At 43.2% G+C, this 13,969-nt stretch overlaps 1 protein-coding gene across 2 annotated transcripts in view; it reads left to right on the forward strand.

The window, feature by feature from the left end:
• Window positions 1-13,969, forward strand: part of LOC144678860 (aryl hydrocarbon receptor-like) — a 214,277-nt gene that overhangs the window by 121,552 nt on the left and 78,756 nt on the right. For both annotated transcript variants that reach the window (XM_078538846.1, XM_078538847.1), the window contains one exon: window positions 6,256-6,345. In XM_078538846.1, the coding sequence (XP_078394972.1) occupies window positions 6,256-6,345 (90 nt within the window). Of the gene's footprint in view, window positions 1-6,255; window positions 6,346-13,969 lie in introns of those variants that run through there.

Raw genomic sequence — 13,969 nt, forward strand, 5'->3', positions numbered from 1 at the left:
TGCTGTTCATTTGAAATTGTTACAGAAATATTTTTTTCGTATGTACTGGGGAGGCGGTGGCATATTGCTGTTGTCATTGGACCAGTAATCCAGAGACCCAAAGTAATGCTCTGGGGACTTGGGTTCAAGTTCCATCACAGATGGTGGAATTTGAATTCAATAAAAATCTGGAATTAACAGTCTGATGATGACCATGAAACCATTGTTAATTGTTGTAAAAACCCATCTGGTTCATTGATGTCCTTTAGGGAAGGAAACCTGCCATCTTTACCTGGTCTAGCCTACATGTGAGTCCAGACCCACAGCAATGTAGTTGACTTTTAAATGCCCCCTAAAATGGCCTGGCAAGCCACTTAGATGTGACTCAAACCACTCACTCCTTTTTTAAAAAAAAAAGTTTAAAAGGAATGAAACCAGACAAACCACCCGGCATTGACCTAGGCACCAGAAATGACAAAAGCAAACTCGACCCTGCAAAATCCTTCTTACTAACATCTGGGGGCTTCTGCCAAACTTGGGAGAGCTGTCTCTCAGAATAGCCAAGCAACAGCCTGACTTAGTCATACCCACAATGTCCCAGATGACATCATCACCATCCCTGGGTATGTCCTGTCCCACTGGCAGGACAGATCCACCAGAGGTGGCAATACAGTGCTATACAGTTGGGAGGGAATTGCCCTAGGAGTCCTCAACATCAACTCTGGGCCACATGAAGTTTCATGGCATCAGGTCAAATGTGGGCGAGGAAACCACCTGCTAATCACCAAGCTCCGTCCCCCCTCAGCTGATGAATCAAAACTCCTCCATGTTGAAACCCACTTGGTGGCAAGGGTACAGAATGTACTCTGAGTAGGGGACTTCAACGTCCATCATCAAGAATGGCTCGGTAGCACCATTACTGACCGAGCTGGCCAAGTCGTAAAGGACATAGCTGCTAGACTGAGTAGGTGATAAGGGAACCAATATGTGGGAAAAACATACTTGACCCCATCCTCACAAACCTGCCTGCCGCAGATGTATCTGACCATGACAGTATCAGTAGGAGTGAACACCATACAGCCCTTGTCGAGACGAAGTCCCGTTTTCACATTGAGAATGCCCTCAATTGTGTTGTGTGGCACTGCAATCATGCTAAATGGTATAGATTTTGAACACATATAGCAACTCAAGAATGGGCATCCCTGAGGTACTGTGGTCCATCAGCAGCAGCAGAATTGTACTCAACCACAACCTGGAACCTCATGGCCTGGCATATCCCCCACTCTACCATTACCATCAAGCCAGGGAATCAACCCTGGTTCAATTACGAGTGCAGGAGGCCATGCAAGGAGCAGCACCAGGCATACCTAAAAATGAGGTGTCAACCTGGTGAAGCTATAAACACAGGACTACTTGCGTGCTAAACAGCATAAACAACAAGTGATAGACAGAGCTAAGTGATTCCACAACCAACATCTCCGGTGTAAGCTCTGCAGTCCTGCCACATCCAGTCGTGAAACAACTCACTGGAGGAGGCGGCCCCACAAATATCCCCATCCTCATTAATGGGGGAACCCAGCACATCAGTGCAAAAGATAAGGCTGAAGCACTTGCAACAATCTTCAGCCAGAAGTGCCAAGTGAATGATCCGTCTTGACCTCCTCCAGAGATCCCCAGCATCACAGGTGCCAGTCTTCAGGCAACTTGATTCACTCCATGTAAAATCAAGAAACAGCTGAAGGCACTGGATACTGCAAAGGCAATGGGCCCTGACAATATTCCAGCTATAGTGCCGAAGACTTGTGCTCCAGCCCTTGCCACGCCCCTAGCTAAGCTGTTCCAGTACAGCTACAACACTGGCATCTACATGGCAATGTGGAAAATTTTTATATTATTCATTTGCGGAATATGGGCTTCGCTGACTAGGCCAGCATTTATTGCCCATCCCTAATTGGCCTTGAGAAAGTGGTGGTTAGCTGCATCCTTGAACCGCTGCAGGTACACCCACAGTGCTGTCAGGGAGGGAGTTCTAGGATTTTGATCCAGTGACAGTGAAGGAATGGCGATATATCTCCAAGTCAGGATGGTGAGTAGCTTGGAGGGGAACTTCCAGGTGGTGGTGTTCCCATGTATCTGCTGCCCTTGTCCTTCTAGATGGTAGCAGCATGGGTTTGGAAGGTGCTGCCTACGGAGCCTTGGTGAGTTCCTGCAGTGCATCTTGTAGATGGTGCACACTGCTGCCACTGAGAATGTGTGTGGAAGGGGTGCCAATCAAGTGGACAGCTTTGAGCTGGATGGTGTTGAGCTCCTTGAGTGTTGTTGGAGTTGCACTGATCCAGGTAAGTGAAGAGCATTCCATCACACTCCTGACTTGTGCCTTGTAGATGGTGTTCAGGCTTTGAGGAGCCAGGAGGTGAGTTACTCACTGCAGGATTCCTAGCCTCTGACCTGCCCTTGTAGCCACAGTATTTAAATGGCTAGTCCAGCTCAGTCTGTGGTCAATGATAACCCTCAGGATATTGATAGTGAGGGATTCGGTGATGGTAATGCCCCTGAATGTCAAAGGGCGATGGTTAGATCCTCTCTTGTTGGAGATGGTCATTACCTGGCACTTGTGTGGCATGATTGTTACTTGCCACTTGTCAGCCCAAGCCTGGATATTGGTCATGTCTTGCTGCATTTGGACATGGCTACTTCAGTATCTGAGGAGTCGCAAATGGTGCTGAACATTGTACAATCATCAACAAACGTCCCCACTTCTGACCTTATGATGGAAGGGAGTTCATTGATGTAACAGCTGAAGATGTTTGGGCCTAGAACACTAACCTGAGGTACTCCAACAGTGATGTCCTAGAACTGAGATGATTGACTTCCAACAACCACAACCACCTTCCTTTGTGCAAGTTATGACTCCAACCAGCGGAGACTTTACCCCACTGATTCCCATTGGCTCCAGTTTTGCTAGGGCTCCTTGATGCCACACTCAATCAAATACTGCCTTGATATCAAGGGCAGTCACAGTCACCTCACCTCTGGAGTTCAGATCTTTTGTCCATGTTTGAACCAAGGCTGTAATGAGGTCAGGAGTTGAGTGTCCCTGAAGGAACCCAAACTGAGCATCGGTGAGCAGGTTTTTGCTAATCCAGTGGCGCTTGATAGCACTGTTGATGACCCCTTCCAACACTTCGCTGATGCTTGAGAGTAGACTGACAGGGCGGTAATTAGCCAGGCCAGATTTGTCCTGCTTTTTTTACAGGACATACCTGGGCAATTTTCCACATAGCTGGGTAGATTCCAGTGTTGTAGCTATACTGGAACAGCTTGGCTAGCAGTGCGGCAAGTTCTGGAGCACAAGTCTTAAGCACTTTTGCCGGAATATTGTCAGGGCCCATAACTTTTGCAGTATCCAGTGCCTTCAGCTGTTTCTTAATATCATGTGGCGTGAGTCAAATTGGCTGAGGACTGGCACCTGTGATGCTGGGGACCTCTGGTGGAGGCCGAGGTTGATCATCCACTCGCTACAATCTTCAGCCAGAAGCGTCGAGTGCTTCAACCTTATCTTTTGCACTGATGTGCTGGGCTCCTTCATCATTCAGGTTGGGGATATTTGTGGAGCCGCCGCCTCCTCCAGTGAGTTGTTTAATTGTCCACCACCATTCACGACTGGATGTGGCAGGACTGCAGAGCTTAGATCTGATCCGTTGGTTGTGAAATCGCTTAGCTTTGTCTATCATTTGCTGCTTATGCCATTTGGCATGCAAGAAACCCTGTGTTATAGCTTCACCAGGTTGAAACTTCTTTTCAGATAGGCCTGGTGCTCCTGGCATGCCCTTCTGCACTCGTAATTGAACCAGGGTTGATCCCCTCGCTTGATGGTAATGGTAGAGTGGGGGATATGCCAGTGCATGAGATTACAGATTGTGGTTGAGTACAATTCTGCTGCGGCTGATGGCCCACAGTGCCTCATGGATGCCCAGTTTTAACTTGCTGGATCTGTTCGAAATCTATCCCATTTAGCACGATAGTAGTGCTACACAACACGCTGGAGGGTATCTTCAATGTGACTGTGGGTGTACCTACACCACATGGACTGCAGCAGTTCAAGAAGGCAGCCTCCCACTACCGCCTTCTCAACTGCAATTAGTGATAGACAATAAATGCTGGCCATGCCAGCGATATCCACACCCCATCAATGAAGTAATAAAGACATATCTTGGGTGGGGTGATTCTCACCCTTCTGGTGCCCCCACTGCGCTCCTCCTTCCCCCACCCCTAGCAATTGTATTTTTGGGATTATGATATGTTACTGCCGGTGTGCTGTTCGGCATCGACACTGTAAGACTAAAAATTGTGAATAGTGCAAATTAGTGAAGAAATAATTTGCAGTTAATTGTAGGGAGATTTTTGTTGAGTGTATAACAATTAAATACCTACAAAATTATCTATGGAATTGTAGTAGATCCCCCATTAGGACCAGTGTTTTAAATCTGTTCTTGGATTGAAGTTGATGTATTTTTTATATTGTACTATATATAATTTGTGTAAGCTAAGTGTTTTACATCTGAGCTGACACGATGTGATTTTAATTGGCTGATGAAACCAGATTTATTTTCAATGAACTTGCCAATTGTAATGTTCACTTAAGTTTGAATTGACTTGAAATTTTATTATACTTTGATTGTAGATCCTTCCTCCAATTATAATAACCATTGTAACCTGGTGATGCTTTTGTGTATTTCCTTATGTAACTTCTTTTCCAGTTTTCTCCTGTTTTTTCCTTGTATTCTGAATGTGCTCACTCCTGCTGAAATTTGGCTTCATAGGCACTAATAACCCTCCATTACATTACTCAAGTGACCATTTATTATATATGTGCCGAAATTGTTGAGAGCGTTGGAAAATATTTCAACTAAGGTAATGTTACAACAGGTTCAACATGTCTCCTCCTGATTTCCAGATAGATTACTAGATAGCAATCTAGAGCATGAATCTTAACTGTTGTGCAGCAGAACCAAAGTGAGACTTGGGTTGATAAGTGGCAAGTCACATTCATGTCAAACAATTGCCAGGCAATGACCATCTCCAACAAGAGAAAATCTAACCATCTCTTGACAATCAGCGACATCACCATTGCTGAATTGGCCATCGTTTAACATCCTGGGATTACCATTGACCAGAAGCTTAACTGGACCAGCCATATAAATACTGTGACAACAAGAACAGGTCAGAGGCTAGGGATTCTGCAGCGAGCAACTTACCTGCTGCCTCCTCAAAGCCTGTCCACCATCTACAAGGCACAAGTCAGGAGTGTGATGGAATATTCCTCATGTTTCTCCACATGGATCATGCAGCTCCAACAATACTCAAGCAACTTGAAACCATCCAAGAGCAATCGCTTGATCAGCACCTTAAATATGCATTCACTCTACCACTGGCACTTAGATTGTACATGCTGCTGCCACTACAAGATGCACTGCAGCAACTCACCAGGCCTCCTTCAAAAGCATCATCCAAACCTTCAGTCTCCACCACTTAGGGCAATGGCAGTAGACACATAGGAACACTACCACTGAAAATTCCCCTCCCAGTCGCTCACCTTCCTGACTTGGAACTATAACACCCTTTCTTAACTTGGCTGCAAGCTTCTTGAGTGTTGTTGGAGCTGCAAGCACCCAGAAAAGTGAGGAGTATTTCTTCACACTCCTGACTTGTGCCTTGTAGATGGTGGACAGGCTGTGGGGAGTCAGCAGGTGAGTTACTCACTGCAGAATTTCTAACCTCTGACCTGCTCTTGTTGCTACAGTATTTATATGGCTGGGTTAAAATTCTGGAACTCTCTTGAACAGCACTGCGGGTGTACCTACACCATATGGACTCCAATACTTCAAGAAGGTGGCTTACCATCACCTGCTCCAGGACAATTTGGGACGGGCATTAAATGCTGGCCTTGGCAGTGACATCCACATTCCATATTTTTTTAAAAAATCCCGATCAGTATGAAGTAATACCACATAAAGCAGTGTATTTGGCCACTGAGCTGTTTTGAACCTCAATTTTAAGATTTTCAACCCCACCCTACACAACATCCAGCCATATTGTATGCATTATAAGACATTAAAAATAGTTTGAAGTTTGTTTCTTTCTTCTACTCTCAACTGTGTTCTGCCTACTACTTTCCCTAAGTTGAAAATTTCACATGAATAAATACTGTATACCTTTTTATAGGAAACGTTTTGTCCCATTTTATTGACTTTTTTGTATTCTTTTACTTTCCAGGCTCTCAATGGGTTTGTGCTGGTGATTACAGCTGAAGGTTTAGTTTTTTATGCATCTTCTACCATCCAGGATTATCTAGGGTTTCACCAGGTAGGTTTGTTTTCTCTTTTGCTATAAATGTGTGTGGATCTCTAAAATGAGCAGCTCATTTATCACAGTTTTGAATTTCCATGTTAATGCTCCATGTTTGCATGCGACAGCTTGCGTGTGAAATTCAAGTTGGACCTGAAGAATCTGATTGCTTTGGTATTTCCTTAACTATTAACTGACGCAGAGATGTAATTTGCTGCCTGGCAAAATAATTAAGTTTATTTTTCAGCAGTTATACTAGGCAAAGGCTCAAAACTACTATTTATTTATTCTTTCATTCAAACACTAAAAGAGCTTTACACAGCCTCTAGTGTTGCTAAAATACATTTTGTTGCAAATGCCTGGAGAAATAGTTCGTGTGGCTCACTGTATGAAAACATTTAAAAGTTTCTTTTTAGTGATTTACAGAATTGGAATGCGGGTTTAATAACTAACTGAATTTTCAATCCTGTTAGGGTTTTGTGTATTTTGGGTCTCCTGTTTTTGTTTTTCAGTCATACTGGTCACTTCCTCGTGGTATTGTACGGTGAGAGTTAAGACCAAGTACAGTTATTTAGGTGAAGTACGGTTAGATTTTGGGAGATAACTGGAGCAGTGTTTGTAAACATTGTTCAGTCCCCGTTTTAAAGTGTCATATTTGGTCCATTTTTATATTTCTATTGTAAATTTATTTTCTTGAATTTCTAACGGAGTTACTTAACACTTCATCCTGGGGGATTTAGATTTTGGGACAGCTGGAATCCTACATAATTACTTCTTGTTTCTGGATTGTTCATCCAAAGCAGCCGCTAAGTAATTTCACAATGATTTGAGTTTACTGTACATTCATCTAGTGCACAGTTATTTAAAAGCTGCCTGCCTCGGCATGGCATCTCAAAGTGAGACGGATGCCAGCAGTCCCAATGGGTAGACGTTTATTTGACCCGAGTCCATGGCTAAAGTTAGCTGAGCACATTCAGTTACTAACCCAACTGTCAAATTCCTTTGGTGCAACTAAGGGTTGACAGTTGATATTTATTTTAATGTGCATGAGTTTTTAGTAATTATGAAGATATACTTTGCTATGCTAGCCTCCCTAGGCTCTTTTTAGAGCACCAGGCCCACGATTGAGTCTCAATATACATACACAAAAGAACAGAGTGGTCATCTTTCTTTAGTAACTTACAAAATATCTCAAAAAGCATTGTTATTAGTTATCTAGTAGAATCTACTGTCCAGTAACAAAATCTACCTATATGTAATTAAGTTTTGCTACTGATTTCTGCTCTGATACCTACCCATGTAGCAGCATGTTACACACTTTACCTTTCAACCAAACATCAATCTAGCCTAAGCTACTGCTATGTGTCCTTTGGGTATGCATGCCATTAATACATGCATAAATATTTTGAATGTGGAAGTGCTTTTAATGTGTATGGAAGGCATGAAGTATACTGATTTGTTCACCATCAAAAGAACTTGAATTTATTTAGTCTTTGGAAAAGATCCCATGATGCTTTGGAGCTGAGAGTCATAACTAAGCCAATGTAGGATGAAAATTAGGAGAGGTAGCTAGAGGGTATAAGGAGACTTTTAACGATGGGGAGAGACTTAGTAAGATTGAGGGAGATATTTGGAAGCAAGAGACTAAAGGCAGTGGCATTGATGGTGATAAAGCAAATGGGCAAAGAACACTCAGTGGACCAAAGTCATGAGATGATAGACACTGGAGAAGGTTGCTGCGATATGCAGAATGAGGTTGTGGTGGAACTTGTAGACCAGGGTGAAGATTTTGGGTTGGATGAGCAAAGAGAGACTCTGGAGGTTGACGAGGCCAAGTGTGAAGGGTGAGAGGCACTACTTGTTGGACAAGAAGTGATCAATGAACTTCTAGATTTATTGTGGCTTCTGTATGTTGGATATTGGGAAGCCAGTGATGCAGATGTTGAACACTTGAACCTGAGGAGACCAGAAGCATGAATGATTGGTTCAGCAGCAATGGAGGTGATGCAAGGATGGATGATGGCTGGTGCCAGTTTTGGTAATAGGGTGGATATGGGCTTTGAAGCTCATTTTAGAATTGAGGTTGATAACCAGCTTCAGGGAATGACAATGAAAGGTGATTCCGTCAGGAATTAAGGTAGGAGTCAACCGGGATTATTTTGACTTTGCCCATATTGAGCTGTCTAAAAGGTTTGATGCCACACAGCACAGCTACAAGCATGGAATGAAGAGCGGCAATATGAACTAAATTGTACATTTTAAGTAAAGCACAGGAACAGAGATACCAAGGGGTTTATATACACATATCTTTGTGGCAGGATAAGTTTTTCTATTCGTTCATGGGATATGGGTGTCGCTGGCTAGGCCAGCATTTATTGCCATCCCTAATTGCCCTTGAGAAGGTGGTGGTGAGTTGCCTTCTTGAACCACTACAGTCCATGTGTTGTAGGAACACCTAAGAAGGGAATTCCACGTTTTTGACCCAGCGACAATAAAGGAATGGTGTTATAGTTCCAGGTCAGGTTGGTGTGTGACTTGGAGGGAAATTGCAGGTGGCGGTGTTCCCATGCATCTGCTGCCCTTGTCCTTCTAGGTGGTGGGTGTCGCGGGTTTGGAAGGTGCTGTTGAAGGAGGTGAGACTTTCCCACAAGAGGAAACATCCTCTCCACATATATCCTCAAGATCTTAAAGGTTACAATTAAGTCGCCTCTTACTCTTCTAAATTCCAGTGGATACAAGCTTAACCTGTCTAGCCTTTCCTCATAAGGCAACCCGTCCATTCCTGGTATTAGTTTAGTAGACCTCTGAACTGCTTCAACATATTTATATCTTTCTTTAAATAAGAAGACCAGTACTGTACACAATACTTCAGATGTGGTCTCACCAATGCCCTGTACTACTGAAGCATAACCTCCCTTCTGTAATCAATTCCCCTCACAATAAATAACATTTTATTAGCTTTCCTAATTACCTGCTGTACCTGCATACTAACCTTTTGTGATTCATGCACTAGGGCACCCAGATCCCTCGGTATCTCAGAGCTCTGCAATCTCTCACTATTTAGACAATAAGCTTCTTTTTTACTCTTCCCGCCAAAATGAACGATTTCGCATTTGCCCACATTATACTCCATTTGCCAGGGCTTTGCCCACTCACTTAACCTATCTATGTCACTTTGTAGCCTCCTCTGTGTCGTTAGCACATTTAGCAACTTTTAGCAACCATTCCTTCGGTCCCTTCATCCAAATTGTTTCTTGCACTTGCCAACCATAAAAAGACCCATTTTTTAAAATATTCATTCATATTAGGCCAGCATTTATTTCCCATCCCTAATTGCCCTTGTTCAGAGGGCATTTTAAGCGTCATTGACATTGCTGTGGATCTGGAGTCACATGTAGGCTAGACCAGGTAAGGACTGCAGATTTGCTTCCCTAAAGGACATTAGTTTACAACAACCAATTTCAGACTGGGGGCAACGGACTTTTAATTCCTGATTTTTAATTCTGGATCTGCTGTAGTGGGATTTGAACCCCGGTCCCCAGAGCATTACCCTGGGTCACTAGAATACCAGTCCACCAACAATACCACTATGCCACTGCCAACCCCCTGCTTCCTGTTAGCTAGCCAATGTTCTATCCTTGCCAATATGTTTCTCCCTCAAAATGAATGTAAAATCCAATCATTTTATGATTGCTGCTACCTAGGGGTGCCTTCACTGGGAGGTTAGCAATTAATCCTACCTTGTTGCTCAATACCAGGTCTAGTATAGCCTGCTCTCTGGTTGGCCCCCAGAACGTGCTATTCTAAGAAACTATCCCAAAAACATTCTATAAACTCCTAATCTACGCTACCTTTTCCCATCTGATATTTCCAGTAGATTAAAATCCCCCATGATTGTTGCTGTACCTTTCATGGCAAGTTCCCATTATCTCTTCCTTTATACTCTGTCCTACTGTGCAGTCACAATTTGGGGGCATATACACCACTCCCACAAGTGACTTTATTATTCCTCATCTCAACCCAAACCGCTCTACATCCTGGTTTCCCGAACTTAGGTCATCCCTCTTTAATGTGCTAATGCCATCATGAATTAACAGAGCTTCCTTTTCCTAACTTCCTGTCCTTCCTAAATGTCACATACCCTTCAATGTTCTGGTCCCAGCCTATGTCATCCTGTAACCATGTCTTTGTAGTGGCGAATAGATCGTACTTATTTATTTCTATGTGCACTATCTGTTTTGTTTTGAATGCTATGTGCGTTTAGATACAAAGCCTTTAGTTTTGCCCTTTTATTATTTTTGTAGCGTCTAGCCTTATCTGCTGATTTACTCTTAGAATTGTACTCTCTGTCCCTTCTTATCACAGTTTGTTTATCATTTCCCATATTAATACCTGCCTCTCTAGCCTTGCCTCCACTCTTTGGTTTACCACATCTTCCCAAATTTGATCCCTTGCCCCCACTGTTCAGTTCAAAACCCTCCCTACTTCTCTAGTTATGCAGCTTGTGAGGAAACCAGCCCCAGCACAGTTCAGGTGTAGACCATCCCAACAGTACATCTCACTTTCCCCAGTACTGGTCCCAGTGCCCCACAAACCAGAACCCACTTCTCTCACACCAGTCTTTGAGCCATGCATTCATTTCCCAAATCTTATTTGTGCTATGCCAATGTGCATGTGGCTCAGGTAGTAATCCAGAAATTATTACCTCTTGAGGTCTGCTTCTTAATTTGGTGCCCAGCTCATCATACTGATGATGCAGAACCTCCTTCCTCATTCTGCCTGTGTCTTTGGTGCCTACATGGACCATGACCACTGGCTCCTCCCCCTCCCACTGTAAGTTCCTCTCCAGCCCTGAGCAGATGTCCCAAACATTGGCACTGGGCAGGCAACAAAGCCGTCTGGACTCTTGCTTTTTGCTACAGTGAATAGTGTTAATTCCCCTCACTATACTGCCCCCTACTTCCACTACATTCCTTTTTATTCCCCCCACTTGGATGGCTTCCTGTACCACGGTGCCATGGTCAGTTTGCGCATCCACCCTACAACCCCAACTCAAGCTGAGGGAACCTTAGACCTCTTGTACAATTGCAGAGGCTCACACTCCTGCACTCCTGCCCTCTGGGTCCCTTTACCTGCCTCATTCGCAGTCACACCCCTGTCCATGGCCACTGACCAAATCAGAAGACCCTAACATAAGTGGTGTGACTGCATCCTGGTATATAGCACCCAGGTAACTTTTCACTTCCCTGATGTGTTGCAGAATCTGTAGCTCAGCCTCCAGCTCAATGACTTTGAGCTGAAGTTCCTCGAGTCGCAAACACATAACTGCAGACGTGTTTGCCCTGGATCACGATGTTATCCAGGAGTCCCCACATGCTGTAGCCTTGACGCACCACCTGTTCTGCCATCCTTGATGTGTTTTAATTAATTACTTAATTATATTAATACTTATTTATGTTGCTTTCTTATATATTTTATTAACTTTACCACCAAATTATGTACTATTTTAAACCTTAGGGGTAGAATAGAACTTACCAGATACTCACCAAACAGTTAGCTTCTTTCCCTGTAATAGAGCAAGAACCAATTTCCACGGGGTGAGAAAGGGGAAACGACATGGAGCTGAATTTTAGTTTCAGGGCCCTGAACCTGACGTGGGGAATGTGGAAGTAACCATGGCTGGACACTGGAGGTGATTTTCAAGGACGTAACTATTGTGATTCCTCTGTGGGAACCGTAAACCAAAATAACCAAAGTTACTAAACAACCCACAAATGAAGAAATTATCAACACAATTTCACTTTTTGTAACTTTTACTTTCACATAAATCAGAACCAACACAAATTAAACATGAATTAACAGGCAACTGATACTTCACATAAAAAGGTAAATTTCATTTTAAGTAGTGGCTACAACAAAGATACGTCTTGCACAACCACAAGCACCTGCATCACTTCCTTCACAATTGTAGCACCATATGCAATCTCAGTCTTTCCAACTCAATTGACTTGGACCTCGTGTTGCATTCATTAGCTGGCGTATTCCATCCGAGGTCCCCAGATATGGTTAACATCGACATGGTGCACATCTGCAAACCCTCTCTCACTTGGGTCATGTTAGTCTTGATGACATAGTTTTCCAGAGTTTTCAACTGACCATTCAACAACATCCGGTTCACGATCCAGTTCTCTAATACAAACTCTCCGCTCTTTCGCATGCCTGAGCTACTCGCACCACTTTTTAGGATTCAATCCCTTTTAGCTCCACCGTACATAGTTTCCCTGAGAGCTTCTGGAGTTCTGTTTTTTCTTTTTACTGCCAAACAGAAAACCAACCTTTTCATAAAGCTTTGCTGGTTTCTCCTGACACTAATTCTGTGTTCCTCTTTCTATCTCTGTTTGCTTCCTCTTTGTGTCTGCATCTGTGTGATGATCACCTTCACCTTCCAGCTCTCCTGCTTGTAGTTCTCCTTTGGGTCTGGCCACACAGCTTCTGCCTTCACTGCCTTCCTGTTGGTACTGCTTCCAGGTCAAAGGTCGCCAGGTCACATGGACCAGTATTTCTTCTTATACAAGAAAATTACAGTTGATCACTTTACAACTGATGCAAACTTTTAAAAGTTCTTTTCAAGCATTCTTAAAATCAATTACAAATTCCACAGATAAATTCCACAGACATTTTAAAGAAATTACAAATTTTCCTAACCATACTGCATCCAGGTCAACAGTCCTCTCAGTGACCAATTAAGAGACCTCCTCCTGGAGCCCTATCCAATTAAGAACAATGGGTTAGTGGGCCAGTGGGAGTGCCTAAAGCTCTGGGTAGCTGGTAACCGCTCTGGGTAGCTGGTAACCACACTGGGTGTGGTGGGTGCACATGGGGGATGTCCCGAGTATATCAAGATGGCGGTGCCTTCTGAAGACTTGTAAATGGTTCAAAATATACTGTCCTCACAGCTACACAAAATTGCAACCTGAACCTAAAAAGTGATGCAAAAAGGAGATCAGTCAGCTTCCCTAATATATGCTATAATGTAAACCTTGAAATAGAACAGGAATAAAGCATTACAGTGCACCAGGTAAATCCAATCCATGGTTGCTCTTAGCTTTTTAAATAGAAACCAGATTGTATTTGAGGGACCATAAGTGAAATGTGTCTGTGCAATCACTAATTCATTTTCTAAAGCCCAAGTAGTCCCATAGCTGAAAGATGGTGTTTTATCTCATAGCACTCAAAATGAAATGTTCTTTATTCATATTTGTCATAATCAAAACACAAAATTAAAATTCCCAAAATGAAAAACCGTGATGAATCTGGTCTTCAATTTTCTTTTGTTGACTCAAGAAATACCTGAGATTATTTGACACTTTAATAAATTGCGTATGTAGATCTTGGCGCAGATTTTGTGGTCAGTAGTGATGTGCCAGCATTCACTACAGATCTCGAAGAAAACTGCCCACAAAGATCTTGCAATCTTGTTGCATTGATTTCCCCTTTTTGTGATGTCGATTTGTAACTGGAGTCAAGTCGAAACGATTTCCAGGCACCCAGCAACAGTGATGTCATCAACAGGGTAAGCATTCAGTCGCATTGTAGTTTTCTCACAGCGAACCAGAAAGTAAAAAAAATGACTGCATCTCAT

Source organism: Cetorhinus maximus, chromosome 3 (assembly GCF_964194155.1).
Source record: "Cetorhinus maximus chromosome 3, sCetMax3.hap1.1, whole genome shotgun sequence".
Lineage (NCBI taxonomy): Eukaryota > Metazoa > Chordata > Chondrichthyes > Lamniformes > Cetorhinidae > Cetorhinus > Cetorhinus maximus.